The 17,992-nt window shown below is 37.8% G+C and overlaps 1 protein-coding gene and 1 non-coding gene across 6 annotated transcripts in view; one reads left to right on the top strand and one right to left on the bottom strand.

The window, feature by feature from the left end:
• Nucleotides 1-17,992, top strand: part of LOC134213568 (forkhead box protein L2-like) — a 55,853-nt gene extending 37,861 nt beyond the window's left edge. Inside the window, exons 3-10 of one of the 5 annotated variants that reach the window (XM_062692729.1) lie at nucleotides 9,382-9,454; nucleotides 9,828-10,023; nucleotides 15,013-15,097; nucleotides 15,535-15,902; nucleotides 15,970-16,048; nucleotides 16,113-16,152; nucleotides 16,265-16,333; nucleotides 17,219-17,992. In XM_062692729.1, coding sequence (XP_062548713.1) covers nucleotides 9,382-9,454; nucleotides 9,828-10,023; nucleotides 15,013-15,097; nucleotides 15,535-15,902; nucleotides 15,970-16,048; nucleotides 16,113-16,152; nucleotides 16,265-16,333; nucleotides 17,219-17,310 — 1,002 coding nt within the window. In that variant the 3' untranslated portion in view covers nucleotides 17,311-17,992. Of the gene's footprint in view, nucleotides 1-9,381; nucleotides 9,455-9,827; nucleotides 10,024-15,012; nucleotides 15,098-15,534; nucleotides 15,903-15,969; nucleotides 16,049-16,112; nucleotides 16,174-16,264; nucleotides 16,334-17,218 lie in introns of all 5 variants that reach the window. The other 4 variants (XM_062692725.1, XM_062692728.1, XM_062692727.1 and 1 more) reach the window with 4 other exon arrangements.
• Nucleotides 16,815-16,886, bottom strand: Trnae-cuc (transfer RNA glutamic acid (anticodon CUC)). Its single transcript has one exon. It is a non-coding gene; the product is annotated as a tRNA-Glu (tRNA).

Here is a 17,992-nt window from a genome sequence, read left to right as displayed (position 1 = left end):
AGGAGATCATGATGTGGTCTATATGCAGGCCAGTTGGCCGGGGTTCTGCCAAATCGCACCAAGCGCCAACAAAAATTCTCCCATTTTTCAGACTAAGTTTTTGGTTAGTAGATTTAATTGACCACAATTCTTATCGGATACATCTCAAACCCATAACTGAGGATATCCTTCATCAAATGCACTAGTGAATTGATATGAAATGATTTACGTTTTACTTGTACGCACCAAACATCACAAGACAGTCAAAAAGCCGCTCAGTGCGGTTTGGCAGAACCCCGACCATTTATAGTTTTCTTTGTACTTCTGACGTCAAAATCTATGTTTTTTATTTCTTCAAAGTTTGTTTTTGTTTAGTCTCTGGCCATTCGGAACATGCCCCAAGTCGAACCATTCCTTGAGCACGACGAGACGCCACATCGTCCCTGGCGCCGAAAGACCGGATGATTCCTTGATTACGATGATTCGCTGACTCCCTAATCCTAATCCCCGTCCATCCTTAAACATTGTAAATCTAACCTCTAGTCACCATGAGTACCGTGGCTTCTTCCCCTCTGTTACTCACCTTATAATATTGATGATATTGATTGTACATATAATAAAGAACTATATCAACATCGAAACGTCGGACATTGAAACTAAATAGTTTTTAATTTTTTCGAGACTGCAACGCCGAACCGAAAGACACTTTACTACAAGTTTTCTCAGTCGAAAGATTCTCTCCAAACTATAATAAAGAACCATGGCTCCGTAAAGTGTTATACACGCCTGAGCCTACCAAATAAACGATCTTGAAAAAAAAAAATCCACTGATCTACTTCATGATTGGGTTTATTGACCCGAAAAATTCGGTTTTTATTTATTTGGAAGACTTTATTAAATCTACCATAAGGGTCCTCACTTTAAGAATATCTAAGGGGTGTTTTCTGCAATCGAAATAGACTTTCAGGCATCAGGTTCCTGTTCATCGCTGAGCATTTACTCATGACTTTGATTTGAGCTATTTGGAGCCACTAAACTTTTATCTTACATCTTGAAACATAAAAAAAGTAACAAATAACGAAAAACTATAAATGGAATTCAATCGTTATATTGATGCTATTGGATCCAGAATGTGAACACAAATTTGCCAAGTATAATATCTAAATATAATAAAATACGGGAAAACTGTACTAACAACAGTTACAAAAATGTTCACATCAAAAACACACAATGTCCATAGAGGAACTTGAATTTTTGGACATTAATCAAAATTAAAAACAACTAGAAAACCCTACTTGAAAAAAAAAACTTGACGAGATCCAAACAATGTTCATGCGGCTGAACTTCTAAAATATGTTTCAGAGAAGTTTTTTATTTATTACCAGACTAAGGCAGGAGTGGCCTGCGCAGTACATAAAAGTCTTCTTCATTCAAATCGGTTCATGGCTGCACGTCGCTAACAACGCAGTCTGCGGAGGATCCGCAAATCGTCCTCCACCTGATCGATTTACTTTGCCCGCTGTGCACCTCGCCTTCTTGTTCCCGTCGGATCTTTGTCGAAAACCATTTTCACCGGATTACTGTCTGACATTCTGACTACGTGCCCGGTCCACCGCAGTCTTCCGATTTTTCACCATCTGCACCCCACCATTGATGGTACGCAGCACTTTTCCTTTCGAAAACTCCCAGTGCGCGTTGGTCCTTGACGAGCATCGTCCAGGTCTCGTGTCTGTAGAGAACTACCGGTCTAATAAGCGTTTTGTAGATAGTCAGTTTGGTAAGGCGGCGAACTCATTTTGCACAGAATGCACATTTTTAATTTTTTCGGCATTGATTTGAACATAAATAAAACGACAACAAAATAAAATTTCCATGAAGAATTAGAAATTTTCCATTAAAAAATGTAAATTGCCAATAAATAAATCAGGGTATGAGTAATAAATAAATAAAAAAAATCCACAAATAATTTAAAATTTCCATAAGCAATTGAGAATTTTCCACAATATAAATTAGCACTTTTAAAAGCAAAAAATGCAATTATAAAAGAAGATTTTGCCACAAAGAATTCAAAATGATCCACAAAAAATACAAAATTTCCATAAATAAATCAATATTGGCAATGAATAATTACAAAATTTTCCACTAATTAATTTCTTTTCCATAAAAATTGAAAATTTTCCACTAAATAATCTAAAGAACATTAACATAATTAGAAAATTTCCATAAAGAAATGCAACAAAGCAATAAAATTGATAAAATTTTTCATGAACTTTAAAAGCTTTTAAAGAAGGGGTGGTCTAAGGAAAAATGCTCAGTGATTTTTTTATGGAAATTTTCATATTTTTTCATTGCTCTTTATTGTTTTTTTCGTGGAAAGTTTTTAATTCTTAGTAAAAAAAAGTATTCAATTTGTGGAAAACTTTATAATCTTGTAACTAATTGTTTATCGCTAATATTGATTTATTTATGAAAATTTTGTATTATTTTCGTAAAACATTTTTATTTCTTTATTTCTTTCATTCATCTTTTATAATTACAATTTTTGCTTTTGGAGCTAATTTATTTTTGTTTTGTGAAACAATTTTAACTGTTTATGACAATTTTGCACTATTTGTGGAAATTTTAGATTTATTTATTGTATGAGCATCTTTTGCCATCATCGGTATTGGCAATTTCCTAATTTTTTATAGAGAATTTCTGTTTTTCGGGGGAGCTTTTTTTTTGTCTAATAAAACAATGGAATATTTGAACTACATAGGGGAACTGTTCCCTCACTGAACATAATATTATATTATATTATATTCATCTCATCGCAAAACAAAGAAAAACAGCACCAATCTCGTCGCTTTTTTTTGCTAACAAGCGTGCTCACTGGTGAAAAAAATCACAAAAATAAGAAACAAACCACGATCCGTTTCATTGCTTTGTTTTTGATGGGATGGAAATAGGAGCTATGGGATCAAGTGCCGAACCGTTCCCCTATGTATACGCATTTTGAAGATCAATTATGGAGTACTGCTTGCAGTTATCATAATGGAAGTGTCCCAAGATGTTGAGTGTTGCCAAAAACTATTGATCTGTATCAAAGAAATAGAAATATTCGCTGCCAATTTGTTCAAAAACAATTTTTTTGTTGCTTTCTTGGAATTGTGTAAAATGTAAATATGCAGTTTGTCAAGCAAATGGTTCATTTAGAATATGTTGTTGGTTTTAGGCAAATGCAATACTGATCTCTGAGTTGTCACTTCACGTTTCTTTTGGTTCCACACGGTTAGAAAAAAGTACCTAATATTAGGTACTTTTCACTCAAATCGGGGGTTCAGTGTGGGAACCCAAAATTAAGTAATTTTTTCTTGAAATTAAGTGAAATTCACTTAATATTAAGTAAAACATACTTAATTTTAGATAGAAACTAACCAAAAGTTAGGTAAATTTCACTCAACTTTTGTAAACATGAGATTACTTAACGTTGGGTTCCCACACTTTAATGCCCTTGTTGAGTGGTTTTGCTTTTCATTTTATGACAACAAAGGGAAGAGGGAAGGAGATGCAAGAGAAAAAAGTACCTAAAATTAGGTACTTTTATCTAACCGTGCAGATGCAGGAGATAAAACAGAACGACTACCTAAATTAAATAATAACATGGACCAAGCTTCGTTCTAAACAATCCACTTATCGATACAATTTAGTTGAAATTCGGTGTCGGTTTCTACTTGCGTTACAATTTTTCTCAAATAGATGCTACAACAACCCAATATCATCAGAATTGTGTCGAGATATGACTATACGTTTGAATCGTGGGTGTATTATGGATTAAATAGCTAGCAATACGCATAGAACAGAGTGAAAATCGCTGCTCGTCGTCGCCCGGCTTGTTGCCCAACTGAAATATACGGAACAGCTGTTTTTTTTCTGGGCAGAATATTCAACGCAGCTCAGCACCTCACGTTCCGAGCGAGGGTCAAACCAAATGGAAGTATAATGTTACCAGCGTCGTCGAAGCGATGAGGCACCCGGTCACGAGTATGCTTTCCCCGAGGATCTGCAAACTGACAAACCGTCAACAGAAAAAGAACTAGGTATTCGCCCAATTGAGCAGCAAATCAGCCGAGCAGAGTTGCAAGACGATGTAGTCCTCCGTCGTCGGTCGGTCGGTCTGCTTTGGGTTTTGATGATGTGATAAATTGAAACTGCCACAGATTAATATCAATCACAGTCTCGTTCGTCGACGGATCTCCGAGATGAGACTTTCACACACCATCGTCGCCATATAGGAGCGCCGCCGCGGTGTCCCGTGCCCGCTAATGTTTGCCTCGCGTTCGCCGGCTCATTTACAACTGTGTCAACGTGGTCGTTTGATGGTGCGAACTCGAATTTTTCCTTTTCGTAAATTGTTCGCCTAACGGGGGCTATTACAATCAATCGTATGCTTGTACTGCTTAAACTAGGTTTATTTTCCACCTTTTTTCAGTGCACCGAGAAAGGCTGCATGTTCGTTTCAGAAATAAATGCATGATAGTACACACTTATTTTTTTTTACCGGGATCTCAGCAAAATGTTGAACTTTTACCGAGAATCGCACAGCCGTGCCCCAGCAAACATGTTTTTTGCCGAGATTTCTGTCAAAATTGCTGTTAATCAGCAAATAATTTGCCGAAAATCAGCTAACAAACGCTATTTTTGCCGGAATATCAGTTATTTATTTTGCTGGCGCACGGCTGTGCGGATTTTTGTCGAGCTGCAGAAATAAAAACTGAGTGTGTAGAGTACTCGGACCAATAGCCGGTTCAAGTACCATACCACTTGATTGACAACTACTAAGCACGTGTGCTGGTTCGTGCGTAAATGCATTCTCCCTTATATATTAAAAAACATAATAAATGTAACTTTTTTGTAGAAAAATTTTTGGATGGTTCTTTGTTGGCATTACATCCCCCACTGGGATATTGCCACAAGCACTTCCAAAGTTTAATGTGCAAATTCTGCAAGTACTACTAAATTTAATTCATGATACTGGTTCTAATCAAAATTCAAACAGTTCATCTTCTTGTGAGATTTTGACCACATAGAGTTATGTTAAAAATTCAGTGCTGAACTGGACGCACAACAGTCCAATGATTTTCGATACAATTTAAGAGCCATTTCGCGAGAAGCGCGACCCCCTTTCCAAGGGAGGTTGCAACGATGTTCTCCGATTTGGATGAAATTTTCAGGGTTTGTTCATATATGTAAGAGAAGGCATTTTTCAAATTTTCAGATTTTTTCATTGAGGGGAAGTGGGGTAAAACGGCCCTTCAAAAATTATTGTTCAAAAATCGCCAAAACCAAAAAAATGCAATAACTTTGGCAATGAGTAACCGATTTTGTTTAAATTTTGCACGCTTTTTCTACTCAATTAGTACTTTATACCAAGGGGTTAATAGGGTTTTAAAGTTGTTTACTTTCGGAGAAAAATGAATTTTTCGATAAAAAATGGTCGTTTTTCCAAAGGGAATATTTTTCACCAACAGATCTAGGATAAAAATCTAAACCCATAAGGCAATTAAGGAACTAAAGAGCTTTCATCTCATATATAATGTAGAAGCGCCAACTCAAGAATTTCTAAAAAAAATCGCAATTTTCTGCAACACTGTTTATTCAAAAGAAAGTTCGTACAAATTTTGACCCTACTTAAGTTGATGTTTTCCGATCTGGTGAAAACTGTCCAAACTTTTTTGTCTAAGTTGAAATAAAAAATCAGAATTTTCTATTAAGGGAGTGTAGGGTAAAATAGTCCTTTAAAAATAAATGTCAAAAAATACATCATTTTTTTATATGAGTTTTAGCAGAAAATACATAAGTTTAAAAAAACTGTTTCTTCTTCCTTTCAATTCATCTATATTTTTCGTCTCAATAGATACGTATATCCCTCGCTGATCTATATTAGATAGCAAACTATTTGCAGAACAATTTTCAACAGAAGTTAAATAGAACCAAAATAAGTGCCTTAAACACTAGCACTTTTTTCGCAAACTGAAACAAAAATGAACGAATTCGGCGAACGTGCTTGTTGATATTTTTTTGAATAAGCTACAATTAATGTGGGTACCGGTAGTGATGTTGCTGGTACATCTATGCGAAAAAAAAACAATTATTCTTAACGACAGCAATTTCGGTAAATTAGGTAAAATAGCCTTGTAAAAATAAAATGTCAAAAATTCATAAATTTTTATATGTGAGCTCAAGCAGAATATACATCAAACTTATTGAAACTTATTTCAGTGCGCCGACTTAAGAACAATCAATCAAATTATGAGTTTCTGCACATTGCACTGTTTGTTTGCAAGCCAGTTTGTGAGAATCGCAATTCCAGTTTATCGATGTTTCAGCATCTGGCTGAAACTTACAAGGTTTATTTAAGGTAATATCTACACATATGTAGATAAAACTATTTGGCAAAATATTGGGATGGGGAGAGAGGGGTAAAATAGATCTCCAAATATAAATAATGTTACGAAACAAGATAATCGTAACCACACTTCTTAGATTTGATTATTCCGACCCAACTGGCAACTAATCTAATGATTTTGCTTGTTTGCTTCGAAATTCTTCCAAGCTTAGTATTTTTATGGTTTTTGATCTGTCAACAATTAAATATATACTTTATCTATGAGTGTAGAAACGTGTATCCTAGAATTTGAAGTATTTTCATGAGGGGTGTGTTTTCAAATCGTCAGACAATTGATACTCTGTCCTATTCAATAGTATACACATTACATTGTTACGCTCTCCGTGTAAAAAACCAGCTCGTTGTAGAAAAAAAGAAGTTTTTCCGGTATTGTGCAAAATGAATGCAACTTTGTTAAACTTTGGAGTGTTTTTCACACAGTTGTGTAAACATAGAATCGAGGGTATTCCATTACCTACACGTAAAAAAAAATAATGTTATTTAATATTAATATTTTTAATACTGTTTTGCCAAAGCAGGCGCTTAATGATATGTATAAGAAAAAACTTATACATCGCATTAGTCTCATACATTCCGAAACTTATACTTTTCATTAACTTATGAATGTTATTAGCTTTTTGCAATTGGATCATCCATTAGGTGGCATAATGAAGAGTATAAGTATTTTCGAATGGTTTTTTGCCATAACATATAAGGTTATTTTTTTACGTGTATGAGATAAAATTGTCCAACCCTTGAAAACATATACACCCGATTAGAACTGGTATAGTCCATTCAGTCAAACATTTTGTTTAGATTGTATCTCTGTAATATTAGCTAGCAGTTTGAAGGTTAGTAATCAAAATGTATGAATGGTACACGGTTTGACAATAAACTTACAGAATTTGGTTCAAACTGATAATGATGGAGGATGAAAGAGAGTTATGAATACCGCACAATTGTTACAAGCTACAAAAACAAGCCTATGGTAACATGATGCAAGTAGGTACAAAAGAAAAATATAATCTGAGAAGCAGCTCCACCAACAAGCTATGTTTAAACGCTACGAAATTGCTCATTTGCCGTTAAGAATAATTGTTTTTTTTCGCATAGCTGTTAAAGCAACATCAGTACCGGTACCCACAGTAATTGTAGCTGATTCAAAAAAATATCAACAAGCACTTTCGTCGAATCCGTTCATTTTTGTTTCAGTTTGCGAAAGACGTGCAAACTGTTTAAGGCACTTATTTTGGTCCTATCTAAAATAGATCAGCGAAGGATATACGTATCTATTGAGACGAAAAATATAGATGAATTGAAAGGAAGAAGAAACAGTTTTTTTAAACTTATGTATTTTCTGCTTTGTTTTTTGTTTTTTTTTACATTTATTTTTAAAGGACTATTTTACCCTACACTCCCCTAATAGAAAATTCTGATTTTTAATTTCAACTTCGACAAAAAAGTTTGGACAGTTTTCACCAGATCGGAAAACATCAATTTAAGTAGGGTCAAAGTTTGTACGAAATTTCTTTTGAATAAACAGTGTTGCAGAAAATTGCGATTTTTTTTAGAAATTCTTGAGTTGGCGCTTCTACATTATATATGAGATGAAAGCTCTTTAGTTCCTTAATTGCCTTACGGGTTTATTTTTTTATCCTAGATCTGTTGGTGAAAAATATTCCCTTTGGAAAAACGACCATTTTTTATCGAAAAAGTCATTTTTCTTCGAAAGTAAACAACCTTAAAACCCTATTAACCCCTTGGTATAAAGAACTAATTGAGTAGAAAAAGCGTGCAAAATTTAAACAAAATCGGTCATTCATTGCCAAAGTTATTGCATTTTTTTGGTTTTGACGATTTTTGAACAATAATTTTTGAAGGGCCGTTTTACCCCACTTCCCCTCAATGAAAAAATCTGAAAATTTGCTAAATGTCTTCTCATACATATATGAACAAACCCTGAAAATTTCATCCAAATCGGAGAATATCGATTCAAGAGGGGGTCGCGCTTCTCGCGAACTGGCTCTTAAGCTACGATCAAATCCAAACAGTTGAGACGTATTACATAATGAAAGAGGCCCAAAAGCACTAGATGAATGATTCTGCCTTTTAAGCTGTTTGTTCGAAGCATTCTATCGAATGTAAAATACTGCAGTTTAACCCCTCATGGAGTACGTCGTTGATTATGTTTCTAGTCATCAATCTAAATAATTTGACTAGCGAGGATAAATATTTTTGTTTTTCATCACAAGATTTGCAAAACATCAACCTGCTTCTCCCACTGCAGGCCGTTCGCTATGGTAGGGCACTCTTAACTACAAGACCCCGAGGTAAATTTTTCACATCGTGTCGTATCTTACTCATTCCGAGAATAAAAAGAATCACACTCCCAAGAAGAGCTATGTTCGAATTAATGGACCAAACAAATACCATTAAATCTCACCCAAAATCCTCGGTGGATGCGTGGGGTGGTTAGATGCGGTATCCGAAATGTTACTCTTGCTTGGTCGAACGATAAGTGACTTGGATTACGCTTTTTTCGACTCAACGCCGAAGGCCGACGGTTCTATGGTATCAGAACATAAACTGAAACAAAGCTTCGAATTAAGACGAACATCCGTTCGCATGGTTGGTGAAGCAAATCCGTACAAGCATGTCGGAGTTGGTTGCGATTTCTACAATATTGATGACACAGATTAGTTATGATCCGACTGCATGTGAACATGTGAGTTTGGAGCTCTGTGGGTGGAAAATGTATTTAAAAGCGTGATTTTTAAAAGTCAATTTGAAACCAAAGTTATCAAATATCAATACTGTTTTATATGCATATTCATAAAATTTCCAAAATATGAATATAAGTAAAAAAAAAGAAACAACATATGCAAAACAATTGATCAGTTTTCCAAACTGCATTTTACTTTCAACAATATCCTGTAAAATAACTAACCTATAAACATTTTCTTATTTTGTTCCAGAACTTGATAAACCTGCCAAAAATTAAACAAGAATCCTTCAACGGTCTCAGTCACTTAGGTGAGCATGAACTTGGTTAGTATGATCACGTTATAGTAAACAAAGATTCCGGCAAGAGAAGACATCATTCTTCTCTGATACTGTATTTATAACCGTTGTATGTAGTTTGCAGTTGTGAATTGCCATTGAAATACATAACGCTTCCGAGTGAACGGTTTGTGTGTCATTGATGAGGCTCAGCCCATCGTTACAATGCAGAAATTATACTCTCAATGGCACGTGGTAACTGTGCTATCAATCAGCACTGACTCGTAACGAGCCGATTCGACGTTGCACTCGCTTGCCAGCAATGTATTCGCGGCGATTCCGATTGCGTAAATTGCGCCCCTTCATTGTTTCGATCGATAACAGAACTCTCCATTTTCTGCGATCTTGTGCCACATTTCAGTAGCACTGCCAGCGTACGATCAAGTAAAATCTCCCGGACCGCCACAGCTGCCCACCGTGATCGATAGGGTGCACGAGGATGCGGAAAATACGGATGTGACCGCCAATGGAGTGCCGACAATCACCACAACCATCAAATCCGATGAAATCACAGTCAACGGCACACTGGTGGGTGATGACAGGAGTACAACCAATAGGTTAGTATATTTATATTATTTTGTTTATGCAATTATTAGGGTTTATTTTACCATTATTCACCATTTTCCCATCTTTTAAGAGAAAATCACCACTGTTTCAGTTCATGTTTCAGTTTCATCTGCTGAAAATCGTCGGTGCATATTCTTAAAATAATCCTCGGAATAGTATTTTCGACAGCAATATTTTTTTGCGTGTAGTTGTATGTGGTAGTAACTCGAGAATTTATAATGCAACTAGTTTTGTTTTAACTAGTTCGTTCATTTGGCAGGCTCAGTCGCGTATGACACTTTGCGGAGCCACAGTATAATAATTTACAGTTGATGCCGTCTTATCATTAACAATTAGTAGGGGATGGACATAGATTAAATACTCGTGGCGACTCTAGGTTAGACAAATTCGTAATTTCAGAACGGACGGAGTTTGGATACAGTTTTGAGGTATTTCAACTGCTCATCCATTTGACGCCACTGTGGCGTAGCGTTGTGCTCGAATTATGGTTTGTCAGGGATCATCTTCCGGATAATCAAACACTCAACCAGCAACTGTTAGATTTTCTAATAATCCTGTTTTAGAACCTACCAAATATTCCCACAAGCAAATATTGTAGAAAAAAAGATTGCAAAATTGAAAGGTCCCATCCAATATTTGTATGTATAACAATCTAGCATTTTCGCATATGGTCATTTCTTATACAGATTTTGGTAGATTCTTATACAGAATTGTTAGAAAATCTAACAATCGCTGGAAACAGCATATTGTTCGCGCTTTCGATAATTTGTTTTTCCGTCTTCGCTTTGGGGCATCGTCTGCATTCTGTCATGAAATGTTGCCATTTTATGTTGATACGAATGATTCGATGTATATGGGATGACTCTCATGGTGTTAGTGACTTTCCTATTCCTCCTCGTGGGTAAATTAGATGTCCTTGTTTATTGCTTTCAAAATCCTAGGCAGGTTCCTCTAATTGATGATGCTGAAAATGTCGTCGACTACAATTTCTCGGATAGTACTCCTTGTCCCTGTGTCCTCCAAATTCGCAATGAATAGTTCGCACAAAAACGGTCATAGCAGATCACCATTTGGATCTGGAGACACTCTGATGCTTTCATTTATTCATGTGTGCAAAAGGTGCTACGAATCCTGAGTAGACGAAAATAGCTCAATAATATCAAATGTTGATTAAATAGCAAAATGAGATATGGATCTGATTGATGTAAAAGAAAAAAGATCAGGCCACAATATCAATGTTTTGCACTAAAATATCATGAGGAGATCAAGTTATGCTATTTGTAAGAAGTGATTGATATCATGTGCTGTTCATGGCTTCTGCCCGGATAGCCTTTTCTCTGGCTGCGACAAAACTTATTTCACCTCATCGGGTCGCTGTTTGGTGCATATGCTTTGATCAAGCTGAAGTTGGCGTGGCTGCCCATTAGTTCCCCCAGTCAAGGATGTTGTTCTTTTTGATTCCGGCTTTAACGTTAACCGGGGAAACCGATGTTGTGAAACACCGGCCTTGGTGACCGGCAGCCAGCAAATTGTCCGCCTTGAAGTTCCCTGGTACCCCACAATCCAGACGAAGGTTGTCGACTGTTGTTCACAAGGGATAATTGCCTGGTTTTGCAGCGATGGCACTGGCGGGAGCAATCAGGACTAGGACCGGCTTGTCGGAGGAAGTGGTAGCGGCAATAAACAGAGCTGTGGTTTCCACCTAGAAGATGCTGCATTGTTCAGGAAGGCTGTCCGACAGTGTTAGGTTGTTCCTGTTAACGCCTTAACCGACCTCTTCGCTCAAAAGGGAATTGTCAGTATAGCTGTGCTCATGATTCCTAAACTCGGTGTTTAGCAGCTCGATGACAAATCATTGAAAAGCTTCCGTGTTGTACCCTCTTTTAAAACTCCTCGCAATGGAACTGTTTCTGTCTGCTATGGAGGAGTGGTAGCTCCTCGCTCCGTGCCAGTAGACTCTAGCCACTGGAATTAGGGGAGGCTTCGTTCCCCATGAACAAGGAGAGGGATCCTGTAGTAACCGGATATGCCGGGGTCGGGAGCGTATGCCGCGGATTTTGGAAAATATCCGGCTGCACAAGATGGCGAAATGGGATAAAACCTGCTTCGGCGTCGGCAGCCTCAGCGGGTGTGGAGTGAAGAAGCCCGGAAGTTTTGCGAAGGTATTGGTTGAAGACTGGGGAGAGTATGCTGACAAGCTCTTGGCGTGCTACACAAGTCAGCTCCAGTTCGTACAGCAGTCTGCTGTCAATCAACGCTTAGCCGCTACGATACCGAGTGGGCCTGTTATTGGTTTAGGTTTTAACAATCTCAATCTGCAGCCGGCTTTGACCACTTGGAAATGAGAAACTAGGGATAGTCCTCGGTCGATGGAGACTCCGACAAGTTTCCGGCTTGGGATCGGCAGCCTATTAATCTTCATACTAGGGCCGAAGATATGGTGCCGCCCGTTTCACACATGCCCGCGGACATTTTACGCGGCCGATATGGTGACGCCGACCGAGGAGGCTTACCGTTGAACTAAGAGTTGCTTGGGTTCAAATACGCGTTCGCGCTGGAATGTCTCCGATGACCACAAGGAGGATGTCGGCCGCGTGGACGAAGATGTAGATGTTCTTGGAGAGGTCATTGAAGACCCCATTCATGGCAACTAGAAACAGAGTCACCGCCAGAAAAGATCGCAGCAGAAACCCAGACTACTCTACGTTGATCCTGGCAGCGCAGTTTCCGATAATTACACGGAACTGTGATCACATATGAAATCATGGCATTGATTAGAGTTGCCTCATAGAAGTTTAATGTCTTCTACAAAGTTGTTGCTTGATAAATAGGCATTCATATGGTAATAAAACAATAGTTCGGAACTTTGAACGTAATCATCTTTTGAAGAACTACAAGCTGTTTTACAGTTACGGTATTGCTTCATGAGAGCCTATTTTCAACGAATTAGTGCTTGAAGAGGGGCCCTCCTTAGCCGTACGGTAAGACCATGCTGAGGCTAGCTGGGTTCAATTACCGGGGCCGGTCTAGGCAATATACAGACGGGTATTTCTGATGAATCTTATAAAATACACATTTTCTAATTTTTGTGTTCTATACACTCCTCGATTTACGGAAAACGGTGAATGATTCACGCTTTTAAGTGATCCACTCAGAATTTTTGAAGAATATGGATAGAATATACACCTCCTGGAGACGAGCCAGCCTCGGGCTGAAAGTCTCCTTAATAAAAAAACAAAAAAAAAAAAGAAACATACACCTTCTCGTTTCGAAAGCCATAGTGTACACACTTCAACTTCAAGCGGCTCAGAAAGTTTGTATATTGGGGATCATTATAATATGAATTTTACGGCCTACCTTGATTGAAAAAGTGGGCAGCTTTCCGTTCGAAAAAGGAAGACAATAGATGTTAAGCCGCTTTGGAAGATTTACGGCATACGTTCTATCTTCATCTATTGTCTCTATTTTGAGCTTCCTTTCAAAAATTCTCGATTGTTTTACTACCTCATAAAGTTATCTTAGTGGTAACCTAAGACCATTGTGGATTAATCACACTCATCCATATTTATTCGCTTTTCTCAAGTGTGTTTGTTTACCAGCCTATGATTTGTATAATGCATCATATTGATAGTGTATGGCTATTGCGTCTAAGTGTAGTAGTGCTCGGCTTTGTCCCGCTCACTAAACGGACAATATGTGACGGATCGCCGTCAGGTTCCAACCGGTAGGCAGTGGATATTTTTGCATATTTCATAAATATTCTGTTTGTCTCAAATGAAAAATAAATCCACCAAGGATTCCTATGAGAATCCTTTAGTGATTCCGACGGAAATATTACAGGAGATTTCGACGGGAATCCTTCACGCATACCGAAGGGAACCTCCAAGGATTCTGAAGGAAATCCACCTGGGATTCCAACAGGAATGTTCCAGGGATTCCAAATCCTCACGGGATGTCGAAGGATTTCGAAGCAAATCGTCGAATGATTCCGAAGGAATTCCGAAGAAAACCGAGGAATTCCGAAGCGTATCGTCGAATGGTGGCAATTTGTTGAGGGATTTCGAAGCACATCTTCAGAGGGATTCCGAAATAAATCGCCGAAGTATTCTGAAACAATTCGTCAAGGAACTCCGAAACAAATCTTCGAACGATTCTGGAGGAATTCCGAAGCAAATCAACGAGAGATTCTGAAGCAAATGGATTATGAAGGGTATCCCCCACAGACTCCCAAGGGTATCCCTAAACGAAGCTGAAAGGAATTCAGTGTGAATTATTTTGGCTTCCAGTTGGAATGCTTCGATGATTTCTCAGGCCCCTTCGATGAATTCTCAGCCCCCTCTCATTTACGCCAATGATTTTTACCATAATTAAAAACCAAAAATAAAAATGTCATACCAGTTTCTAGCCAAATGTGATATTAAGTAGTGTAGGTAGTTTTTGTCCAACTATTACAATTTTGTTCTCCTATATGCCACTTCTAATTATTCTGCTAAATCCGACTAAACTGAAAAAATCGTAAGAACATTTTAATGGTTTACTTTTTCCTCTTGAATATGTGAATTGATAGTGACTGAAGTTGAGCTTTTGAACTGTAGTAACTGCCAATAATGCAAAATTAAATTATGAATAATTGGACCAACTCCTAGGTAATAAATTCAGTATTCATAGCAGAGGAAATGATTGCCAAAAATCTTTTTATACTTGTCATAAGACGAGTTCGTACAATTCCATTTAATTCCCCCATTTGATTGTTTTTTTGATAGATAAGTATTTCGACCTCAACAGTAAAGCCGTTTTCAGTGTCTCGTTCTTGACTCGACTTAGTAAAGACATTCCACTAAAAGCTCAAAATAATTTTCTTATCTTTTTATAGTCAGTTTTAATAATTCTGAGAATAAGATTCAATTAATTAAAACTAATTACATACTTCACTGCCTCTTCCAATAATTCAATGTGTCTTATCTGTTTTATGCTTGCAGTTCGGAAAGCCCCACAGGTGGACATAGAAATTCAAACACCAAACCACCATACAGCTACGTAGCTCTAATAGCGATGGCCATTCAGGTTAGTAGAAAAAATGTCATGGCATGTGGGAAAAACATATCAGATGCTAAAATTAGAATATCACAAAATAAATTACCGCCGTTCATTCATTAAAGCTAGAATTTATTGATCACATTTTAATCCAACCGGCTGCTCTGTGACACTGTCACGCGGATGACTGAGCACCAGCAGTGAGAAGTCGTTCTTGTGGCTGGCAAAATCTAAAACCACAAACACATTGTATCCGGCGTTCTGACATTGCGGCACGATTCACTTTTTAACAGAGCAGAACATCTCTGTACATTCGTAACGCAATACCGGAACGCAGAAAACATATTGTTTGACGGTTAATAACACAATAATGCACAGAATAACATCTAATACTAACGTCTTAAAAGATTTTATTATTATGAGCCATATGCATAATCTGCCCAATTTGTTCTAACAATCCCCCTCAGAACTCCGCAATGAAGCGAGCAACTCTGAGTGAAATCTACGGCTACATAACGTCACGCTTTCCGTACTTTGAGAAGAACAAAAAAGGCTGGCAGAACTCGATCCGGCATAATCTGAGCCTGAACGAGTGCTTCGTAAAAATACCCCGCGAAGGTGGAGGCGAACGCAAAGGGAACTATTGGACTCTGGATCCACAGTACGAGGACATGTTCGAGAACGGAAACTACAAACGGCGGAGGCGAATGAAGCGACCGTACCGGACGGGTCACTACTCCAAGATGTTCGGCGACTCGTACATGACCAATCCGGGTAATTTCGGCCGGCCGGTGTTCGCGCAAAGTCCCTACCAGTATCCGCGGTACGATACTGGGTAAGTGTGATTCAGTTGATATATGATTTATTTTTTCTTGAGACTACAATACTCAACTGTGTTACAGGACGTCATGGATGCAGGCCCCCCAACTGAGTTCGTACACGCCGTGCTCAACCAGGTCCAATTACTCATACTCGACACCGGTAAGCATACACTTATTGACGATATCATTTCAAATGAAATTTGATTATTGTAAACACATTTCAGCTGCAACAGCCGGTGCAACCTGTGACCATTAACAGCTACGGCACGTTATCGAATAACTTAGGTGAGGTCAAGAAGCTTACTTACTTTATGAGTGACTCAATGTGAATTCTAATATTAATTATCCACTTTTCTTCTCTACTGGTTTAATTCAGTTTCGGGCAGCACACCTCCTCCGTGTCCGCGAAGATTTGAAACCTATTACTCTCCATGGGATACGGCAAGTAAGTATAGATTTTAAAATTCGTCATTTGAGTACATGTGAAAGATGATGTTGTAATCAATGCTCGCAAAAAAATCTTTCGCCTGGAAGAGATACTTCCTTACACTAGCTGAGGCAACACCAAGCATGCTCCCCGACACAATTGCAGTCATAAAAAGTTCGAGTTCGCATAAGAATGATAGTCTTGCTGGTTTTGCTTGCACAATTTTCGTATGAATTCGATGAGGTTAGATCCATCGAATACGTCACGTGAAAATTGGCCATTTTTGTTAAACCAACCCCTCCCCTATGTCACGTCACGTTTGTTGAATGGAACTTTGGCTTTTTTCTATGGATATCACGCTTCTCGGATCACTCACGCTCACATAAAGATAAAAGCATAACATAAGATGTGGGTGGAGGGCGGGGGGCTGGTTACGGCACCTATTCAAGTCACTTGCATTTATTCATAATAAATTACATAATTTCTGTCTACAAAAAAATTCCCATACCGGGAATCGAACCCGGGCCTTCCGGGTGAGAGCCGGATATCCTAACCACTAGACAATATGGGACTTGATGTTTTTCAGTTCAAGATATTGAATGGTCAGCCATTTTGGATCCATTAATTATGGTCTTGATCTTTCATCATAAATTATTGCAAACAAGTTTGCAAAAATGTCTATCATTATCTGACCACGTATAATATTTGATTGATTTTAGTCAAATTTAGATTCAAATGGGGATTAAATCAGTTAAATTTTGATATTTTGAACCCTTGACAAATCTCTTGCTCGATTGGTCGCATTTTTATACAGTTCCATTGATGGCACATACGTGTCAACGTTTTTTATATACCTACTACAGCTTCCAGTAATCAGCTTTTCTTTTCCGTTTCTCCCCTCAGTACTCCCAGTGGTGAAGGAGGAAATTCCCAACCAGATGAGCGTAACGTCCACCCAGCAGAACTACCAGAAAAGCTACCTTCAGCAACCCTAACAAAGACAAAACCTGCTGGCAACGTTGCCACGGTTGTCAACATTGCTGCTACGAAAAACGCCACCCGACTGGACAACTCCAGCTCAGCTGCGTTCATTTCAATGTTCTACATGTGGCAGACAACTCAGTCAATATTTCTGCTGTTGTAAGTTAAAAAGGGAATGATTTGTACTGATCTAGAGATTGGTGGTGCTTTTGTAATAGAATTTCACAAAACATCTCAAGCCAAAGCTATATTTAAACCGTTAGTCTGCGAAAATGCTACAGCATTTTTTCTATATAAAATATGTTTTTGGTGAGGTCGTGCATTAAAATCTTGGCCAAAATTTACCGTGTACAAAAATAACAACCGCGAGAGATGATGAATGACTTTTGTAAAAAATACTGTAAGTTATTGATAAGACAGTTATTTGGGATCTCTAGTGTTAGGTCACAGATGAGCATTTGTAAGCAAAAAATTGATCAAACCCGAAGAAGGCTATATAAATATAAATTATTTATTCAGTGGAGTAAATGTTCGATTAGTGTAAAATAGAATTACACATGATGTGGGCACCTTAAATTCCTACAACTATGTTTGGTAAATTGATGTAAATGATAAAATTTCCGTCCAAACAGATTTGTCATGTAAAACTCATTGCAATTGACGTATATAACAAATAAAAAATCAGTGAAACTCAAA

The sequence above is a fragment of the Armigeres subalbatus genome, chromosome 2, assembly GCF_024139115.2.
Source record: "Armigeres subalbatus isolate Guangzhou_Male chromosome 2, GZ_Asu_2, whole genome shotgun sequence".
Classification (NCBI taxonomy): Eukaryota; Metazoa; Arthropoda; class Insecta; order Diptera; family Culicidae; genus Armigeres; species Armigeres subalbatus.
The sequence above is the reverse complement of the archived record's forward strand: the minus strand, read 5'-3'. Positions and strand labels throughout refer to the sequence as shown.